The sequence below is a fragment of the Ochlerotatus camptorhynchus genome, unplaced genomic scaffold (assembly GCF_037179485.1).
Source record: "Ochlerotatus camptorhynchus isolate MF236.1 unplaced genomic scaffold, CSIRO-AGI_Acam_v1.1 ptg000434l, whole genome shotgun sequence".
Classification (NCBI taxonomy): domain Eukaryota; kingdom Metazoa; phylum Arthropoda; class Insecta; order Diptera; family Culicidae; genus Ochlerotatus; species Ochlerotatus camptorhynchus.
Window position 1 is genome coordinate 1,390,778 of NW_027040920.1, and position 21,974 is coordinate 1,412,751.

Below are 21,974 nucleotides of genomic sequence, written 5' to 3' on the forward strand. Positions count from 1 at the left end.
CTCCGAATACTAATTTATTTCCTTTTGACTCTCACTCCTTCCCTTGGAATTCTACTCACATTGAAAGTGTCATAATAATTCATTGGAATTTCTCCAAACAAATTCATTTGATTTCTTATCATAATTTGTTTGGCAAACTCTCCTGAATTTATTTTCCGAATTCCTTTGAAGATGTCCTGGAGTTATTCTCAGATTTAATTGTAATCCTCCTTTTAGTATTTTCAATAAAATCCAAGGGCTTATGCTCTGGATTCGTTTTCTCCCACGAATTTTATAAAATTATCCACAGAATACTCTTGGAATTTTCCTCTGAAGTTTACAGCAGTTGTGCTCCTCAGAAACTACTTAGAGTTTTCATTTAAATTAACTTGTAATTCAATTCAGGGTTTCTCGAAATTCTTCACGAAACTTCACATGAAATCTAAAGCTCATCAGAAATACCTTGAGATCAGATTGCATGTGATATTTTTCTGAAAGATTTTGAAACCCTAGAACTCCCTTGGAATGAGGTTATTAGAAATTATAATAAAATTCCACGAGCCTTTAAATCTGTGCATTGAATTTGACTCCAGATTCTTGAACATTTCTTGAAGTATTATAGCCTTTACGTCCAGAGCTAGTTCACATGTAAAATTTTTAGGAAATATGCATGTTCCAAAACTAAAAAAAAATGAAAAAAAAACATTTCAATCCTCTGTTGTTTTTTTTTTTAATTTATTTGTTACTGAAGATTAATCCACTGTGGATCAATAAAGTTTAAAGTGTGAATGAAAATAACGAGAAAAATTAAATGGTTGTATTTTAAAATTCATTATATTCTTTAAAATAAAGGGCGAACACGAAATTATTGCGACACATTCAACAGGGCATAACTTTTTTACCATTGGGTAAAAATCAACCAAATTTTGCACACTTTCTCATTGATGTGTATTGTGTACATGCTGTCAAACTCGAAGTCGTGTTTTTCGATTCAACGAAAATGGAGGTGAACCAACGCGAGTTGAGAGAACAAATTCTTTCCAAACACCTGGAATTTCCTGACCTGTCGCACCGGCAGTTGGGAAAAATGTTGAACATTCACCATTCAACCGTCTCCAGAGTGTTGAAGCGGTTCCAGGAGCGGTTGACGTTGGACCACGGCAAAGGAGCTGGAAGAAAACCGGGACCGGAGAACAAAAAGACGGAGGGAAAGGTGAAGCGGATGATTAAAGCAAATCCCAACGCCTTGATTTGGCTAAAAAGATCGGCATGTCGCAGAGCTACGTCCAGAATGCAAAGAAGAGAGCTGGACTACATACATACAAGGTACAGAACTTCCCAAACCGCGATGAGCGGCAACAATCGACGGCTAAAACTCGGGCACGGAAGCTCTACGAGAAGATGCTGACAAAATATGGCTGCTGTGTGATGGACGACGAAACGTATATAAAAGCCGATTTTAAGCAAATTCCGGGGTTGGAGTTTTTCACCGGCAAGAGCAAGTTCGATATGGACGACAAATTTAAGAAGAAGAAAATGTCGAAGTTCGCCTCCAAATATCTCATTTGGCAGGCCATCTGCTCTTGCGGACTGAGGAGTGAGCCTTTCGTGACAAAGGGCACAGTAAATGGCGAGATCTACAAATCTGAGTGCCTCGAGAAGCGCCTATAAAACTACCCTAAAATTTTGGTTTGATTCTAAACATTATAAGAAAATTGGCATGACATTTTCGGTGTTGCAATAATTTCGTGTTCGCCCTTTATCCTTAGTAAGAAAATTATTAAATTCTCTGGTATTTTAAGGAAAATAAAAGTTCATGAGGATTCTTGGTTTTCTAGGTTTTTGCAGTTAGTAGACACCCTGGCCAATACCGTGGGTTTGTTATAAACTTTCTATTGAATCTGTCGCTTTAAAGCTTCATATCGTACATAAGCGTTAAACACATTAAACATTTATTTGGTGTCACTTAGGTCACTTTTTAGTCACTATTTTTACAACTATAAGTCACTATTTGGTCACTTATTTCTTCAACATGGTCACTAAAATCACTATTTTTGACAGCAGTGATTGCTACCAGCCCTGCGGCTCGTGTCTGGACTTCACGGGAACAAACTGATCGATGGCATACCACAGGATACCAGATCCCGCTGGGTTGGCATTATAATTTTGAAGAACCTCGTCCCAATAGACACAAGCGAGGAAATCGTTCATGCTGTTGAAGTCAGCCTTTCTGAAATCATACGAAATTCTTTCAGAGGTATCTTGGAAACCCTGCTGTGGACTTATCTTGAATTCCATCAGTACAGGAGGATGATGCCTGCAGATGTTAATGAGCGGTGAAGAAGCTTGCATAGCTGTGCTGTGTCGCATAGTTCCTCGCTGATGAAGCATCAAGCTGATCACTGATCAATCAAGCGTACGATTGATAGACTCTTATACAAAATATTCAATTGTTGGCTACAAACAAGATTTTAAATCCAGGAAATTTTCGAACTATTGACAACGATGCAATTAATGTTTAAATTGAACGTTAAATGCCTATACGATGATCAACAATGAAGTCTGTTTGTCTGTGTTGAAACAGTGAATAAATGTTTGAACATAGAAGCGACAGCCAAACGAATTTATCCATACTATTTCCCTTGAGTGTAAAGTGATCAATGTGGATTTTTGTCAAGGGTTTTTTAGAATAAGTTAGTAAATGATGTGTTTGCTACCCATAATCGGAAATCAGTCTCTTTTTACATTGAAAATATACGACAGTTATGAGAAAACAGTTTAATTTAAATTGCTCTCTATAGTATATTGCGCTCACATTGTTGGACTGAGTCGATGAGTATAAAACACTTGCCTTTCAGGTCTTGAAAGGGATTACTTCTTCAAATGATTTACAAGTTTTTTTTCTTTGTCTTAGCTACTTTATATGCTTTATTTTAATCAAACATTTTTTTCTGACCTTTAATTTAAATTTAAATTTTCTGATTTTGTCTGAATTGTTGGTTCAAGCAACTTAAATCTGAAATCAGAAATCGCACCGAGATTCTGTATATTTGCTATCGAAGCAAAAACAATACCATTCCGGTTTCCACGAAGGTTTTCTCCTTCCAAGCATTTGTCGCTGTAAACGTTCATGCCATCGCAGATTCAAGCTATACCTTCCTACATATTTTACATTCAATGTTGTCTTGCGCCTTCTGGCTGTGTTGTTGGTTACTTCACGTTTAAAGTTCATTTAACTTCATTTGCTTCTGTGCGCTCATCTACCCAATGTCTCGGAAAAAAATCAAAACCAAAAGCCGGTTGTTGTCACTCCATTAATTAGCTACACCAACAGCGAAGCGAAGGGGGCGAACTGTTTATATTGCCATTGGCCAAATTCACGTCTTTATTTACTGTAATGTCCATCTTGGTGTGCTTGAGTTAACACTACTGGGAAAGCTATAATTCACCCAAACCAAAGTGCCAAGCCACTGTCCTCAACATCATTATTTTCTCGGTCCATGGTATACAGCCAATATTCCAGCAATCTTTCAACTCCCACTACGTTATGACTTTTCTTAAGGGGAAGCTTACCGCCACGGAAAGATAGTTTACGTTTTGATTTTTCTAAAAATATTGGAAAAATATATAAAAATCTAAGAAAAATTACGTGTAAATACATTTTTTCTATGTCATCATGGCACAAAGTTGGACTCAGGACAAATCATTTCTACAGGTAATTTTTCTCAGGAATCTAAGAAAAATTTAAATTTGCCAGTTTAAAAAAATGGCCGCTAAGCTTCCCCTTAATGGCGATACAGAAAATCATTCGCTCGTACTCCTCCTTTCCAATGAGGTCAATGGCGTACTGAGAACCATCAGAGCACAACTCTTGATGTCAACGCGGAACGCGACCAGCAAGAAAAAGCCCAGGGGTAGAGCGGCTTGCGCCCGTCAATTTTTATTTGTTCTCCCGCTCATCGCCCATTCAACGACCCGAGCAATTTCGCTTTATTGCTATTTCCCTGCACTGTCCTGCCCTGCCCTGCCCTGCCCGGCCATCACCCACCCACGCATAAAACACTGTCCGGATTTATTTCTTCCGTCACTAACAATAGTTTTCCTTTTTCCATTTTTCCCCAGATGCATCCTTCGAATTGAAACCACTCGAGGAGGGAGGAGTAGGACGATGCTGCCGCTGTGGATGCAATCCGTGGGATTCGTGCCAAAAGAAGAGTGGTTGGAGTGCGCGGAAAACGATACGCCCTTGCCGTCCACTGAGAAGACGAGATTTATGGAGCATTGAGTTCGAAATTGAGTGTAGTTTGTGCTCCCGTCGCCAGATGCGCGATTTGTGATCTAGGTTAAGGTTTACCACCTCCGTGTTTGTTTGTTTGTGTCGTATTTGTGTGTCTGAAACAACAACTGAGTAGTGAAAATGGGAGACGGCACAATGGGATCGGTTAGCTTCCTTCACCTGGGAGACATTGTCTCCCTGTATTCGGAGGCAAGCATTTCTGGCTTTCTGAGCACTCTGGGGTATGTATTGCATGCACGAGACGTGGCTGATCCTGAAATCTGTCAATCAACTAATGGATTATCGGTCGTATTTTCTCTTTCTGTTTCTAAAGCTTGGTAGATGACCGAGTTGTCGTTTGTCCCGGTGCGGGTGATTTAAATGATCCGCCGGAAAAGTTCCGGGACTGTCTGATTAAAATATGCCCCATGAATCGGTATTCGGCTCAAAAACAGTTCTGGAAGGCAGCAAAGCAAAGTACCACAACGAATACGGATACCAGCTTGCTCAAGCGGTTGCATGTGAGTAATTGTATAACTTGGTTTCATCTATTCGTTCAATAATTTAACATCCATGCCACCTTACATTTTACAAATCATGTTTTAACTCAATATTAATAAAATTGGTGTCGTTGGCATATTAATAATTAATTTCATTTGATCTTTTCTGCATGTTTTGCTTGTATGTACAATTAAGGTGGTTCAAAATATAGATTTTGCTCCACCATCCTCAATCGATTTAAAATTAGGTTCTGATAATTCTCTCAAAATTTGAGCTCATTTGGATGCGAACTCATACTGCACTGGTCCTTTAAGTTTATATGGGAATTACTATGAGAAAAGTGAACTTTTTGTTTGGGTAGTTCTAGCCCTTCACCGTTATGATATACGGATCGGTCTTAATGATATCTACCGGTCTTAAAAATTTCACTGATGTCTTTTTTTTCATAAGCTAAAATATGAAAAAAAAACTTTAAAACATGTTTGGATGTTGAGAATGAGTATGAGCATGTTGACCGGCCATGGTTGCTACTCCGTTACTGCTTTCTAGATCAGCTGTTATCATACATACAACCAACAGATAATGTTTGGGATTAACAATACATCCTCAATGTGTAAAAACTAACGACCCGATACTAAGCAGTACCAGCGCCGGCCGTGCCCGAATACAGGTCAACTAAGTAGTGGAAAGGAATGTGATGACGTGATACTCGCATTGAAGGAAACCGAGGACACCTCACTTGTGTACTTCTACGAGAAATCACTGAGTTTTTGGATATATGGGGTAGGGTCTACAGCAGGGTTCGTTTTGTTAAACTTATGCTGGATGTAGCGACGCAGGACGACTACGACCTATTGACGATCGGCGACGGTGCAACGCTTGATGTGATGAATCTTGACCCAATTTTCTGCTCAATAAGCAGAAACGATCCCTCCAAGCTAATCAACCTCTTCGAATAACATCGCACATCAAAAATACCCATATTGTGGGATATTTGACAATATTTTCAAAAACCTGTTTTTACGAAATCCCAAATTACGAGGTTTTTTTACGCACTACTTCGATTTACGAGCCCCCGGATTGGTTCGTAAATGGAGGTTCCAGTGTATTGGTATATGTTGAAATTATACGTAAATAATTATAAAACGTATACAGCGATCGTTGAAGTGGAGCATGAGCAGTAAATGGCGACCTTAAGTTAGGTATGGTTGAAGTTCTATGCTAATTTTTAGGTGAATTCCGTTAAGATTCTGCAGAAAAGTCCAGAAGAATTTAAAGTAAATTCTTTTGAAAAAAATCATAGGAACTCTGAGAAGAATTCGAAGAAATTTCAGAGGATATTTCCCAAGATTTTATTGAAGATTACAAGGGAATTCTGAACAGAACTCCATGAAAATTCTCAGAAAAGGAAAAGAAAACTCCAAGGAAATTTGAACATAAATTACAAGAGAATTGTGAAAAGAATCCCGAGAAAATCATAATCCGAAAATAGGACTAATTCTAAAACGCATTTAATTTTTTGGCAGTATTCCAAGGAAAGATTACTTAGTAGTAGTTTTGAGTAGAACTTCTAAGAAGAGTTCCATGATAATTGAGAGGAAAAATGCATGAGAATTAGTAGGGAATTGAAATTAAAAAAAATCTAACGGAGTTTCAATAAAATTAGAAAGTTCGGAATTTTGAGGAAAACTTCAACGGAATTAAACAAAAAATGGAACGATATTTTGTTTAAGTTTTAAAGGCGATCCCGAGGATTGCTCCACAGAAATTGTGATGAGTATTCTAAGAGAATTCTGACAAAACTCTAAAAGGTATTTTGGTAAGAACTAATCTAAATCGGAGGACAGTTCCAATGGATTGTAATTCTGAGGATTGCTTTATCCATATGAATTTTAAGTAGAATATCAAGGATCGCTCGGTATTCTTGATATTTTTAGGAGAATTCCATAAGAATTTTGGGTGAATTCTTAAAATGAATTCCTAGAATTATTTTTTACGAATTCCAGATTCAATCTCTGGGAGTATTCCAATAAAGTTGTGAAGTAGGGTAGATCGCTACTGCATCGTAATCGCCCATTTCCGTTCTATCAAGAAGAAAACATCAATAACATCAGTGATTTCACCGTGCATAAATCAATAATACGTGAGTTCAAGAGCAACAACACAAAGTCTGCCAAAGTGCAGTGTAATGCATATTTACACTAATTGTTCTCAAAAACAAAAGAAGCACTCCAAGCAATCCCATTTTTCTGCCTTCATCCATAGGACGAAGAAAATACAATGGCATTTCAAAACGTTAGGACGAAATTAAAACTCGTAACACGAATTCGGATTCAAGAAGCAGAGTTTGATTGTTAACATTTTTTTTAATTTTTATCTAATCCTACGTACGGAAAGGCATCGAATACAGAATTATACAATTTTTTGATTTTTGTTTTAATATTATCAAACTGCCAAACCTGAAACTTCCATAGCTATACCCAACCAGGAAATGTAAGATTCTATTGCTGATTTGCATGAAGCAGAATCTGCAATGTTTTGTGACATGGCCAGGTTCTGTAATGTGGTCACTGGAAGGTTTTCAAAATAATTTTGTAATATTTATGTTAGCCTATTTTCGATCAAAGTTTGTTTCCCCACATGCATTGCATCTGGAAAATCATCTCGTAAAGGTTTTATCCAAAAATGTGCATTCTGATAAGACTTTCTTGTACGCTGCAGTCTCTTGCAAGAACTGTTATTACATTTGTTGTATGCAATATATGCAGAGGATGTAATAAATCTTGCCTTGCAATGGAAGTAAGAAAACACTATTTTGCGTGTGAGGGGATATCATTATATTTATCTATGCCCAGAAATCCAAAAGTTACAATCCAGCTCTCTCAAATGCTTCACTTAGAAAACAATATTTAAGTATTGAAACTCTAGCGAAGTTAAGAGAATTCTTGAAAAATTATATGAGTCTGAGTAACCAAAATGGTAATCATGTGTCAACATTTTTCAGACAAACGCTCTTTCGACAAACCTCCATTCGATCAAACGTCCTGCTTAGCCCAATCAATATACGGTTTTGATGGGTTGTTTTGGTGTTATAATTTCATTTTCACGTTTTTTGGACTATTTTGGTGTTTTGAAGGGTTTTTTTCAACTAAAAAATGGTGTATGAAATAATGGAGGATATTCTAGAGAAATGTAGGAAAATTACCAGTTGGGTAGATGTACCAGTTATGGCTATATGTTCCTATTAAGGTGTGTTAAAAATTATGGCCTTCTATGGAACTCCCTTATGTCATAATTGAAACACATTATGAAAAGGAATGTATAGCCATGACTGGTACACCTGACCTAACCATAACTCGTCTCGATAGATAGGTGCAATTAATTTCTGTTTCGTAATCGTATTAATTTCGTAATATACCCGTTCTCAAAATTAAAACTTTTCAATATTGTGTTGATAACGGGCCTTGAAGTCAACCGCTTGTTTGTACAATTTGATTTTTTATTGTTAATAGTTAAACCTCACACCCAATAGCGCAATTTTAAACCAGATTGCATTATTTCCCAAATATAAACCAAGCAGGGTTGACACAACTCAATTATTATGCTTTGTCTTATGTTCATCTACATATCATTTAATGTATAACATATTAAAACTGTCCCATGATTTTATAGTTTTGTTATAAATTTATTGTAGTGCTGTTGACATCGCTAACACTGGACATTTTTTATCCCCTATGATGCTTCTAATTAATATTTAATTTACATTATTAGTTTGCAGCTTCTAGAAAAAAGCTTCCAGTATCCAGTTCATGCTTTAAGTTATCGCATTCTGCTTATCATTTTTTGTACGTAAGTTTTTAGTTTCATTATTCTCCATTTCATTTCAGTTCAACCATTTCTTCAATTGCCTACTTCAACTGCATATCTCGCCATAAAGTGTCCAGATTATTAACTATATTTTTTTCTCATTCCACACCACAGCACGCCGCCGAAATCGAGAAAAAGCAAAACGAATCCGAGAACAAGAAACTGCTGGGAACGGTCGTGCAGTACGGTAGCGTCGTGCAGCTGCTGCATCTGAAATCAAACAAATATGTCACCGTCAACATACGGCTGCCGGCCCTGCTGGAGAAGAATGCCATGCGCGTCTATCTGGACGCCAACGGCAACGAAGGTTCCTGGTTCTACATTATGCCATTCTACAAACTTCGCTCGGCCGGAGATAACGTAGTGGTCAATGATAAGGTCATAATGAAACCAGTCAATGCGAACCGGCAGAATTTGCACGTCGCTGCAAATTACGAACTGCCGGATAATCCCGGTAGTAAGGAAGTTAACGTTCTGAATTCCTCGTCGTCATGGAAGATAACGTTGTTCATGGAACATCGCGAGAATCAAGAGGACGTGTTGAAGGGAGGGGACGTGGTCAGGTTGTTCCATGCCGAGCAGGAAAAGTTTTTGACCATGGACGAGTTCAAGAAACAGCAGCATGTATTCCTGCGGACTACGGGTAGGACGAGTGCTACTGCGGCGACGAGCAGTAAAGCACTTTGGGAGATCGAAGTCGTTCAACATGATTCGTGCCGGGGAGGAGCTGGCCATTGGAATTCTCTGTTTCGGTTCAAGCACTTGGCCACGGGGTACTACCTGGCGGCAGAGATCGATGATGACATATCGCGAACGGAGAAGTCCAGCAATTCTAGCCATCCGCAAGGTGATTCATTCCGGTTGGTGTCCGTGCCGCATTCAACGGATATTGCTTCGGTGTTTGAACTGGATTCAACTACCATTACAAGGCCAGAGGGATTGGTACCCCAGAATAGTTATGTGCGCATGCGACATCTCTGTTCCAATACGTGGGTTCATGCAACGTCTTCTCCTATTGACGCAGATGAAGATAAGCCAGTAATGTCCAAGGTGGGTTGTTCTGCGATCAAAGAGGACAAGGAAGCCTTCCAGTTGATTCCCGTTTCTCCGGTGGAGGTTCGAGACTTGGACTTCGCAAACGATGCCTGCAAGTTACTGCAAGCTATGAGTACAAAGTTGGAAAACGGTACCATATCGCCGAATGAGAGGCGTGCGTTGATTGCCCTGCTTCAGGATATTGTCTTCTTCATCGCAGGTCAGGAAAACGAACAGAACAAAAGCGATGCACTCGATCTGACGATAAACAATCCGAATCGAGATCGTCAGAAGTTGCTCCGAGAGCAGTACATCCTGAAGCAGCTGTTCAAGATCTTGCAAGGCCCATTCCAGGAAACGAAGAACAATGATGGTCCATTCTTGAAGATAGATGAGCTGGGTGATCCAAAGAACGCTCCCTATAAAAACATTTTTCGGTTATGCTATCGGATACTCAAGCTCAGCCAGCAGGATTATCGAAAAAATCAAGAGTATATTGCGAAACACTTCGGACTGATGCAGAAGCAGATCGGATACGACATTTTAGCCGAGGATACGATCACAGCATTGTTGCATAACAATCGAAAGCTGCTGGAGAAGCACATCACCGCCGCCGAAATTGAAACGTTCGTCGGTCTTGTGCGGAAGAACATGAACAACTGGCAGTCCCGTTTCCTGGACTACCTGTCGGATCTTTGCGTGTCCAACAAGAAGGCCATCGCCGTAACTCAGGAATTGATATGCAAGAGCGTTCTAAGTGCGAAAAATGCTGACATTTTGCTAGAGACTTTCCTGCGGGAGGTTGACGATGAGCGGTTGGGCTATTTGAACGAACTGGAACGAGGTAATCGCCAGTTCACGGAAATCCGGGAGGTGGACGAGACCAACGAAGGTGAGCTGGAAGGGGAAAAGGCCGGTTCCAAGTCGGTCGGTGGCACTCCCAAAAAGCTGGACGAAAGAAAGCGTTACGAGGTGGTCCTGATGTGGGAGAATCGAACGGTAAGTTGAATATTGTTGACAGTTCAAATTTCAACCTAGAGGCTCTTTTGGAATGACATTAGGAACTCTGCGACTATTTAATTTAATGTGATTTCGAAATTCGGGCTTTTTCTCTGTTTTTTCCCGATTCCCGGTTCACTGGTCACCTTGCAATATCTGTCATTTTATGTCAGCTCTTAAATAGATGATTTAAAACCACTCTCCAAGCACAGGTGTCTAAAGGCGGAGAAAGGAAGAGTAATGAAGTTTCACAATGCATACTTTTATGAATTTAAACCACTTTTTATAAAAATTATTCTGAAGTACATTAGACATCATAATTTGATTAAAAAATTATAAAAGTCATTGCCAAACAAACTTTCAAATAATTAGGGTAGGGTGTTTTGATAACATGACGTAATTTTCAAGGGGGTGGTTGAAAAATTTAGGCAATTTGTGGCGAGGGAATGCTCTAGAAGTGCAGAAAATTTAGAAGAAGTACAGCCAACTTCGAATCTCTTCAGTGAACTTCATAGAGGTGCAGAAACAGGGTGTCTACTACCTGAACAAACCTGGAAAACCGGGAATTTACAGGGAATTTTATTTTTTCTGGAAGAACCTGGAATATTCAGGGAATTTTCGCTCCACTCAGGGAATTTTCCAATTATCATTTCATTCGTAATTCAAAAGAAGTTTTCCGTTCAGTTTCTCGAAACGTTTCTTAGGACACTGAACTTGACAAGCATCTGACAGCTAAGACAACGTGTGCGAACGAGACAAGTTCGCTCGCTCATCGCTGATTTGTATGTGGAGGATCAAAATCGTCGTAAAAAGGAAACAGCCGAAAAAGAGAGACTGGCAACCGTCAAAAGGAAGCATACGACGCATGTATTGTATAAGAATATGCATGCCAGACTGCAGGTCTGAGAGCCTACATAGAATTTTTTTAAGCTTCAGAGAGGGTCGGAGATGTACTGAGAAATTTGTTGAGCTTCAGGGTAGTTCGTAGATCTTGAGAAAAGAACTACAAATAAATTAAAAGTTATTAACAGAAATTCATAAAAACAAAACCACAAGAGAGGTCGTAGATCTTCAGATAAATGTTCAAAGAAATTTTCAAAACTTCAAGCAAGCAAAAATAATTTCAAATCAATTTGTAAAACTATAAGCGAAATTTTGCAAATCTTCAGGGAAATTCGCATAACTTCAGACAAGCCTAAGAATCTACAGTGAAAGAAGTTTGGAGATCCTCGAAACATTATTCAACATCAGAACTACAGAACTTTGAAAAAAATTACAGGACTTCTGAAAAAATCACAAGAATCTTAGAAATGTTAATGGATCTTCAGTAAAAATTTCAGAACTTCAGGGAAGTTCGGCGATTAAAAAAAAATATTTACACGATTTCAGAAAAATTTGTAGATCTTGTGAGAGACATTTAAAACTTCAAAGAAGGTCAAATATTTTCAGATAAATTTTGACAACTTTAGGTAATCTTAAAGTAAATTTTCAGTGTAATCTACTGATAAATTTATTGAGCCTCAAGTTTTTTTTTTGTTGTAGATCTTGGGAATAGAGCTACGGAGCTTAAGACAACTTTACAGAACTTTAAAGATATTTGCAGGAATTCGACAAAAAGTTTCACAGTTTCACACAAATGTGAGATCTTCAGAAAAATTCGTTAAATGTCAGAAAAGCACCTCAATTCCAAAAACAAATCGCAGCGAAGTACAAAAGTACAATATTTTGCATAACTCAATGGAAGTCGGAAATAGATAGATCTAAAGAACTTCAAAGAAGTTCGTAGACCTTAAGAGAAGTCTGTAGAACGTCAGAAAGTTCGTACGTTTTTTGAAAAATTTGAAAAAACTTCAGCAAAACTTACAGATCTTCGGGAAAGTTCGCCGATCTTTAGATCAAGAATCCACAAAGAAATTTAAAGAACTTTAGAAAAGTTCGGAGATCTACTGTGAAATTTATTGAACTTCAGGGCAGTTCGTAGATCTTTAGAGCAGAAATACAGTACTTCAGAAAACTTTACAGGCTATGAGGCCCCAATTGACGTAATTCATGCTACTGTATGAATATCTAATGTGATTGCAAAAACCAAATATAATATTACACCCATGGATATAATTTCTTTTCGCAAATTATGTGTAGTGCAATGTGTTCCTATGGTGGCTTATAAAGTCTCCCTAAGCCGCTATAGAAGTACATTGTACTAACGTACCTCCACTATTGGTGCATTTACTAAACATAAATTGTACAAATTAATATTAAACAACCTATGTGCATCTGTTCTGCTGTAATATTCAATAACTTTTTTGCTGTGCCGACTTATAAGTACCAACGCCCAAGTTTGAACAATCGAAAATAACATAAATCAATAAGTACATAAAAGCCTAAAAGGGATTCCAGATGGATAAATTGATAAAATAATAATGTGTATAATTTGTATGCACCTGGAATTTTTTTCATCCGACCTGGAAAAACCTGGAAAACTCAGGGAATTTGATTACTTAGATTGAGTAGACACCCTGAGAAAGTTATGTAGAAGTTCAGTAAATTTTTAAAAAGTATAGTGAAGGTTGAACACGAAAAAATCGGGACACATTAAAAACGGTGCCATTAAGGCATTTTTGGAGTATTTTTTATAAATTTCACTGATTCAAGCTAAGAATGTATAGATTCATAGTAGGCATTGGTTGTCAGGATAAGTTCATTTGTTTACATCATGGTTTCACCGGAGCAAGCAAGTCGTGATTGGATCCTGCGCTCGAAACGAAAATCCCGGTCTATCCCCTCCATGTAAAACCAAAAAGAAGTAGAAAATCCCCAAAAAGTTCCTTGTCTGGCAAGCAATATGCTGTTGTGGGCTGAAAAGCGTAAAAATACGCATTTTTTAAATTAATCAACTGCTGTTCTACACAACCTGCGTCATGTTATATAGCTTGAATATTATGAAAAGGCGATTATTGTTTCGAATCATTTCTACTTATTGGAGGTAGTATACGTTACAATAAATTAAGTGGCAAAAAGAACGTAATTACGTCATTTGGGCTGGTCATTCCTTGGATTTGGTTCATAAATTCCACGTGACAAGCAAAGTAATCTACGGATGTGGACGGATTTTAAGTTCCGGCCATTTTTGCATTTAAAAATGATTTTGTGGTTTACATTTTTACCCTTCTTACAAAGAAGGGTATAGATATCACTTGAAAAACCGACTATCGATCCGAGGCCCGGAGGGCCGAGTGTCAAATACCATTCGACTCAGCTCGACGAGATCGGAACATGTCTGTGTGTGTGTGTGTGTATGTGTGTATGTGTGTGTGTATGTAACGAAATGAATGCGCTCACGTTTCTCAGCAACCGCTCAACCGATTTGGACAAACTCGGCGCCAAATGATAGGTCTTGGGGTCCCATTGAACGCTATATAACGGTTTTGGAATCGGTGAACCGGTTCCGGAGACATGGCCGGAATAAGATCCGGTGAATATGGGCCTTCACGCTGGATTTAACGGAAAACGTATCAAAACCATCATATACCATTCGACTCAGCTCGACGAGATCGGAACATGTCTGTGTGTGTGTGTGTGTACGTGTGTATGTGTGTATGTGTGTGTGTATGTAACGAAATGAATGCGCTCACGTTTCTCCGCAACCGCTCAACCGATTTGGACAAACTCGGCGCCAAATGATAGGTCTTGGGGTCCCATTGAACGCTATTGAACGGTTTTGGAATCGGTGAACCGGTTCCGGAGATATGGCCGGAATAAGATCCGGTGAATATGGGCCTTCACGCTGGATTTAACGGAAAACGTATCAAAACCATCATGCGACACATCAAATTACTACAGAATTCAACAATAAGATCAATGCAAGTCGTGTTAAGTGTTCCAGACCACATTGGACACACTTGGACATGTTCCGGGTACCCCGGGGAAGTTGCTTGAATATGAATTGAATTAAAACCCATTAAATCACATTAAAATACGATGATAAGGTGATTGGTAGCCTCACCAAATAGACTACACCCGGATATATTCCGGGTACCCCTAGGCAGTAGCGTAGCGTCACTGGATGACACGGGGGGGGGGGGGCTTGGTCACTGATAATGACAATAAAATAAATAAACTTGAATAAGTAAGAAGGGTCTGATCACACCATAGGTGGATACATTCGGGTTTTTAATTCAAAAAAGCAAAAACTCATGGTTTTGTGAAAGTTTAATAAAGTTTCCGCTCGACATACATTTATTCAATTATTGTCTAAGACTATAACAGAGCTTTCTGCTTCAAATCTGATCAGCCATAAGTCGTGCCAAGCTGCCCGTTTCACAATTCTAAAGCAACAGAGCAGTTCCAGGCCAAATAGCGCATAAATAAAAAAAAATAGGTTTTAGGTGAGAGTACCAAGAAACTAAGCATGTTTGCTCGCTAGGTTCAATGAACCAATTCAAGACCAACAATTGAAAAGGCCTCAACTCCATTTTGTAAACAAACCTTGTAAGGCCATTTTCTCGCGAACCGAAGTCCGCCAAGGCAAAACAACAGAATGAATACAGGTAGGGGAAATTCTCCTCTACCCGATTTTGGTTTAGGTTTGCGAATGTAGGTTTCGGTTCGCGAGAAAATGGCCTTACAAGGTTTGTTTACAAAATGGAGTTGAGGTCTTTTCAATTGTTGGTCTTGAATTTTGTGCGGTCATTTTGACACGAAGAACGAAGAAAAACACGTAGAACGAATTTGGAATCAAGAATCTATGTTAGATTTCTAACAATATCTTACTCTTTATCAAATCAAATGGTACGTATAAAAAGGTAAATAAATTTGGAAGTTATCTATAGTAGAATCACTCCAGTTTTGGGTTCATATTCGATCTAAAAAGAGATGTTAAGTGCGTGTTGTGCTTAGTAGGACGGAAATTAGACTAAAAACCCTATATACTATTCCCAGGGGGAACGACACTTCAGGATTATCCCATTTTTACCAAAACCTCTCATAAATTTTTCAACGTGCATAAAATTTCAATCCATCCTATTTATTCTTTCTATTCCCAACTTATCCCTTCTGCATGCACACTAATTGTCAAGTAAGCCGTGCAGTTTCTCGAAGTTTTCAGGTCGACCGCGAAGCACTCTGCCATACTCACTGTCAGTTTTCAACAAGCTCCACAACAAACACCATGTAAACCGGTGCGAAAACTTAAAAAAGATGATGTACCACTCGTCTAAAATCGGTCGCGGGACAACATCAAGTGCATCACGGAGAAGCTGGCAACGCACATCCATTTCCCGGACTCAAACCGATCGAAGTTGACGGATAAGAGCCCAGGTGTCTGTGTGATCAAGCATGGAAGTTACGACAAGCAGGTGAAAAAGGACTTCAGGTCATTTTTTCCACTGGGCCCAAGTTTTACTCATTGTTGCTGCTGGTCAAGGATTCGGAGAATAAAGAGTTAATGGTGAAGGAAAACACCCACCGGCTGATTGAGTTTCTGTGCGAGAATATTGTGAATCAAATTCCCGTCCAAATACAGCTGAAAATATTAACCGGAACCTAGTGATCCATCGCCACCACCCGTTCCTCGTACGGTGCAGTTTCGACCTATTTGGTATGGAACCGTTTTCTGCACTTGAGCTGTGATCTTTGGTTAACATTGTTGGGCGGTGTCCATTAATTACGTTACGCTAAAAATCAATATGTTCGACCCCCCCCCCTTAGAACAAAACGTTACACTGAAAATGATCCCCCTCTATTTATTACGTAACGCTCTAAAATACAGCCCCCACCCCCCACCCGTCTCATTTCATTAATTTTTGATTCCGGTATGTCTTTTTTATTTCTAGGTAATTGTATTATTAATATTCAACATAAAAACAAAGATCAACGTACCATCGAGTACCTGCTTTTCAAAAGTTTAAGCATAGCAAAAATCTCAAGATATAGCATTAAAACATATCCATTTTGCAAGCAAGATTTAGTGATGACATTTTTTGAAATGTATTTTCAAACTTTTCATCAAAAAACAAAAAAAAACAAAATGTTCTCGTTGTTACGTAACGGAAAGCTTTACTCCTCCTCCCCTATGTAATAATTCGTTACGATATAGGTGACCTCCCTCCCCATATAAGCGTCACGTAATTTATGGACGCTGCATTGCAGCAGATTTTTCTTCTTTTTACACCTATTATTCTTCGCGTTCGGACTTGTATTCCTCCGAAACTTTTTAACACCCCTTACATCACATCCATTCCCTGATCTATCCCATCTATTTTTTTCTATACGTGCTCTATTTTCGTCAACACGACACACTCAAAAATCCCATCAATTATGTTTTTTCCCCGAAAATCCCAAGTAATTACTAGACTGAAAAAATACATGCAAGTGAGTGTCGTTCCCCCTGACTATTCCTTATATTTTAAGAAATAAAAAAAGATAGAAACTCATTACGTTCTTGTCCACTGTTATGGCGATTTTATCCCACCAATTTTTCAACTGAGCTGCCGTTTTGATGACTGTACCTTTTACATTCAGTTTCCTCTTCACAATTGCCCAGTAGTTATCAATGGGCCTGAACTGGGGACAATTGGGCGGATTGAGGATTTTCGGAACAAACTGGACTCCGTTGTCATTGTACCATTGTTGTAATGCCCGGCTGTAGGGAGAACTCGCAAGATCTGGCCAAAATGTCACCGGACCATCATATGACTGAATGAAGGGCAGAATTCGCGTCTGGAGACATTCGGTTTTGTAAACTTCGAGTTCATCATTTTCTCAGTGACGAAAACCTTTGTTTTCTGGCCGCAGCGCAAAAACCAATTTGAATCTGCAAGGGACACCTCCTGGAGCCTTCGCCTTGTAAAATTTTGGTCCTGTAAGCTGTCCGAAGTCGGCCTTTACATAGGTTTCATCATCCATAAGTATGCACCCACCGGACTTGGTCAGCACCCGAGCAAAGTCCAGCATCAAAATGACAGCAAATTGAAATCAAGTTTTGATATCAACACCAAACTGAAATCATAATTTGATTTCAGTTTACACATTGACCTAATTGATACCAAATTTTGTTTTCATTTTGCTGTACATTTGCTCTTCAAAAATATGTTGTTATGGGTTTGTTTTCATTACCTTAGCATAACATCAAATTCAATACTTGTTTTGTTATCAACAGGAAAAATTGATATCAAATTGAGTTTTCAGTTTACTCTCACTGAGCAGAAATAGTTTTCAATGTGATGTCACAGGAAGATTGTTTTGCTCTCAATTTTGATATTTTAACCGTTTAAACGACCAAAACGACAGCAGCCTGCACAGCAAAAAAATAATTTTGATATCACGTCAAAGTGGATGCACTACAATCATGTCGAAAATATGGTATAATATTACTTGCTAAAAAGGACAAAATTATCATTAATACAATGCATGAACTGACATTACGCTGCTTTTACTGCATTTGTTTATTTATGTGGTCATAAAAATTACATGAAATTTTCGACATGATTGTAGTGCATCCACTTTGATGTGATAATTTTTTTGCTGTGTGTGTAATCATTATTAGCAAAGTCACAACATCAAATTTAGATTTTAATTTGATCTCAGACTTTGCTCGGGCAGGTTGTCATAACAGCTTTCGAGCACGGTTTCTAGCTACGGTATTCTGCTTGAGTGATTGATTTGGTTGTCTACTGGAGCGGTATGCCTGTAAGCCTTCGTGGTAACAAATTTGCTGCACTGTACTACGGGAGGCATCATATTTTACTCAAATCACGATCGGACATACCTGGGTTGGTCACAACCTTTCCATGGAGCTAAAACTGACAGTTGCTCTCTGGCGTCTCCTTGTTCAAAAATGGCTTTGATAACTTACCACACTCACATATCGCTTGCTAAGCCATGGCCTTCTTATCACATTTGTCAACTTCCTGACCATCACGAACTGTGTAGCATTGGTCTCCCGAAAGCGTCTTGTAGTCAAATATGATGTATGTTTCATATTCCATGATAACACACGCCAAATTTGCACACAGCAGGCTATTATATAGCATCCGAGCCCTCGGTTTGACGGATGCAATTTGTTTCTGCTCTGCTTATTGAACGTTTTCAGCCCGTTTCTTGCCTTGGCACGTTGGACGTTACTCTTCGATGTTCTCAGGTTTTTGGTCAAATCTTGAACAGAGGCACTTTTCTTACTGACGAAAGCTTGGTGAGGTTAGGTTATCTTTATTAGCGAGACTTTCAGCCAGAGGCTGGTCCTTCTCTTCAAAGCTTGGTGATCTTCTGGTTGACTTTTCGATCAATCGGTCCCGGTTTTCGACCAGATTTCGATGTGTCCTTGAAGGTAACTTCTAATAGGTTGGAAATAGTGCACCATTTGTGCACGATCTGTTCACGCTTTTCAGTGGAAATGCCTTGCATTTTGATGATCTTGAAAAAAAATGCACATTGCGCACACAAACTTGTTGAGCAATAAGTAAACAACAACACACATCGATGAACAGCTGATAAACTTCATCGGGGTAGAATTGGCGGCGAATTGAAAGTGTGTTTATACTTTCTGGGACACCGAATACCTCACTTTACACCACTTTCCCCAAAATTCGTTATTTATGGGTAGTTATTAACAGTATTGAAAACTGCCGCTGGATTTCAAACAGGGTTGCTTCCACTCACTTGCTATAAAACAATGGTTTTCTAAATTATGAGATCATTAAATGATATAATGATATGCTGTACTTGCAACAGGGTTACTTCCACTCACTTGCTATAAAAAAATGTTTTTGGGAATTATGAAATCATGAATTAGTTTAATGCTAATTAGTACTTGTAAGTTACAAGAAGAGGTCATGGAGTATATGTTTGACACATAAAATCTGTCAATATTGCTTTCAGTGCGTCACAATCAGCGGTTTTACGACTCGTGAGCGCTCACTCTGAGTGAACGCTCACGAATCATAAGATCGCTGATTGTGACGCTCTGAAAGCGAAATTGACAGGTTTTATGAGTCAAACACATACTTTACACCCTCTTCTTGTTACTTAGTAGTACTACATATCATTATAACATCTAATGATTGCATAATTCCGAAAAATATTTTTTTATAGCAAGTGAGTGGAAGCAACCCTGCTTGCAATTAACAAGAAAACGGTGTTAAGGATGTGTTTGACTCATAAAACCTGTCAATTTCGCTTTGAGAGCGTCACAATCGGCGATCTTATGATTCGCGAGCGTTCATTCTGAGTGAGCGCTCACGAATCGTTAAATCGCTGATTGTGACGCACTGAAAGCAATATTGACAGGTTAAATGTGTGAAACACATACTTCACGACTTCTTCTTGTCACATACAAGTACTAATTATCATTGTCACTTCTAATGTTTTAATAATTCTGAAAGACAATTTTTTATAGCAAGTGAGTGGAAGTATTTTGTAAGTAAAAGAAAAAACTTGTGAAATTGCAGATCGCTGTGAGAACAAGTACAAAATAAACATCAACCACCATAAGATTCGAGGTACTGGAAGCTTTCGTTACTTCTGGGACCATGAACCAGCAAATTTACCAGGAGGAGTGCCATGAAGCTTCCAAGTCATAAAAGGGGAAGTCGGATGAAAATTCCTGATGCAATATCGAACATATGTTCCAGGAAAAATTATAATTTTGGGTTGTTTTGTGGTTAAAATCTTTAAATGCGTTTATCTCCGTAAAAAGCCAAGTAACACAAATTGCTTGGATCGACATTTTACGGGTGTTTTGGGGTTCAACCTTGATAAACACGTTTGCCTCCGTAAACGAGGCCTTATTCACAATTTTCGTGGTATTTTAGACTTTGAAATCTCTGAATGCTTCATGGATCGTTCTACGGAACTAAATAAATTAACATTTGCATGAATAACTGTCAAAATTAATACTTATTACTTGTTTGGGCACTGAATAAAATTATGTTTTATTTATTTATTCCCACAAAGAGTCATCAAATGATTCCCAATTCATGGTTGGCTGGAAGACTATAGAAAATAGAAACACCATAAGGACGTTTATTTTTTTCAGAGGAGGGGGAGGGGGGGTTCTAAAGCCATTTAAAAAATTATCTACGTATTGCACGACCACTAAATAAATGGATAAATATGAATTAGACTTGAATTCCGGTAACAGCATATAAAGAGGTTGAATTACCATGGAATCCAGTTTAATTTACATATCCGGAAAGTTGCATTAGCCAATCGATTTTTACCGGATTCAAAGCAATCACCCGTTGAATAATGAATTAGTTATACATACAATGTTTTCAACACCGTGTTGTTGGGCTGAGAATTACGCCTTTTTATTATTAATAGTCACAGTAATTTCCTTTGTACGCTAGCCATTCCTTCTTTCCATTCGTCTTTGTTGATTGACCTATCGATAATTACAGTCCTGCTATACATATAAATTATTAATTGTCGTAACGAATCGCCCCAACAGCAATCGAAATCCATGAGTCGACTAGCGCAGGGACTCAAAATAGGCCGAACGCACGACATAGCCATCATGGAGTACTACCGACACCAGCTGAATCTGTTCTCCAACATGTGCCTCAACCGGCAATATTTGGCACTGAACAACCTTTCGCCGCATCTGGACATCGATCTGATTCTACGATGCATGTCCGATAAGACCATTCCGTACGATATGAGGGCTTCGTTCTGCCGGTTAATGCTGCATCTGCACGTGGATCGCGATCCTCAGGAACCGGTCACGCCGGTCAAATACGCCAGGCTTTGGTCGGAAATTCCATCCGTGATGTCCATCAACGAGTAAGTCTTACTTCCGTAATTGTTCTATACAATTTGATCTACATTAACTACTACCCCCGACAGTTATGACATCGAGAAGCAACCGGACAGCAACAAGGAAGCCGTTCGGGCCCGCTTCAACAAGACGATCGCCTTCGTCGAAGACTACTTGTGCAACCACGTGGTTTCGAAAATGTGGTTTGCTGACCAGGACCAAAACAAGCTCACCTTCGAGGTGGTCAAGCTGGCCCGGGACCTCATCTACTTTGGCTTCTACAGCTTCAGCGACCTGCTCCGACTGACGAAAACCCTGCTCAACATTCTGGATTGTGTTTCGAACAACGATGCCGACGGCAGCGGCCTACCGACGGGACACATCGACTGTAAGTAAACCAATCCCTAATTTCTTTTCTAATTACTCCCCCATCCAGATCCAGATAGTCGGTACAGCTCCTTCATCGTCCCTCCGAAATTCTAAAAATATACATTATCCGCTCCCCCCGCTTCGCGGTCGCTGATTGCAATCCGATACATAGATGATTGGTAGAAGCTTTACCTGTTC

General features: G+C 38.9%; 1 protein-coding gene across 5 annotated transcripts in view; it reads left to right on the forward strand.

Annotated features, from left to right (window-relative positions):
• Itpr (Inositol 1,4,5,-trisphosphate receptor) overlaps window positions 1-21,974 on the forward strand; it is a 160,406-nt gene that overhangs the window by 85,189 nt on the left and 53,243 nt on the right. For 3 of the 5 annotated variants that reach the window (XM_065234535.1, XM_065234534.1, XM_065234536.1), the window contains exons 3-8: window positions 4,102-4,497; window positions 4,590-4,776; window positions 8,528-8,605; window positions 8,738-10,657; window positions 21,102-21,433; window positions 21,497-21,795. In XM_065234535.1, coding sequence (XP_065090607.1) covers window positions 4,397-4,497; window positions 4,590-4,776; window positions 8,528-8,605; window positions 8,738-10,657; window positions 21,102-21,433; window positions 21,497-21,795 — 2,917 coding nt within the window. In that variant the 5' untranslated portion in view covers window positions 4,102-4,396. The remainder of the gene's footprint in view (window positions 1-4,101; window positions 4,498-4,589; window positions 4,777-8,527; window positions 8,606-8,737; window positions 10,658-21,101; window positions 21,434-21,496; window positions 21,796-21,974) is intronic. The other 2 variants (XM_065234538.1, XM_065234537.1) reach the window with 1 other exon arrangement.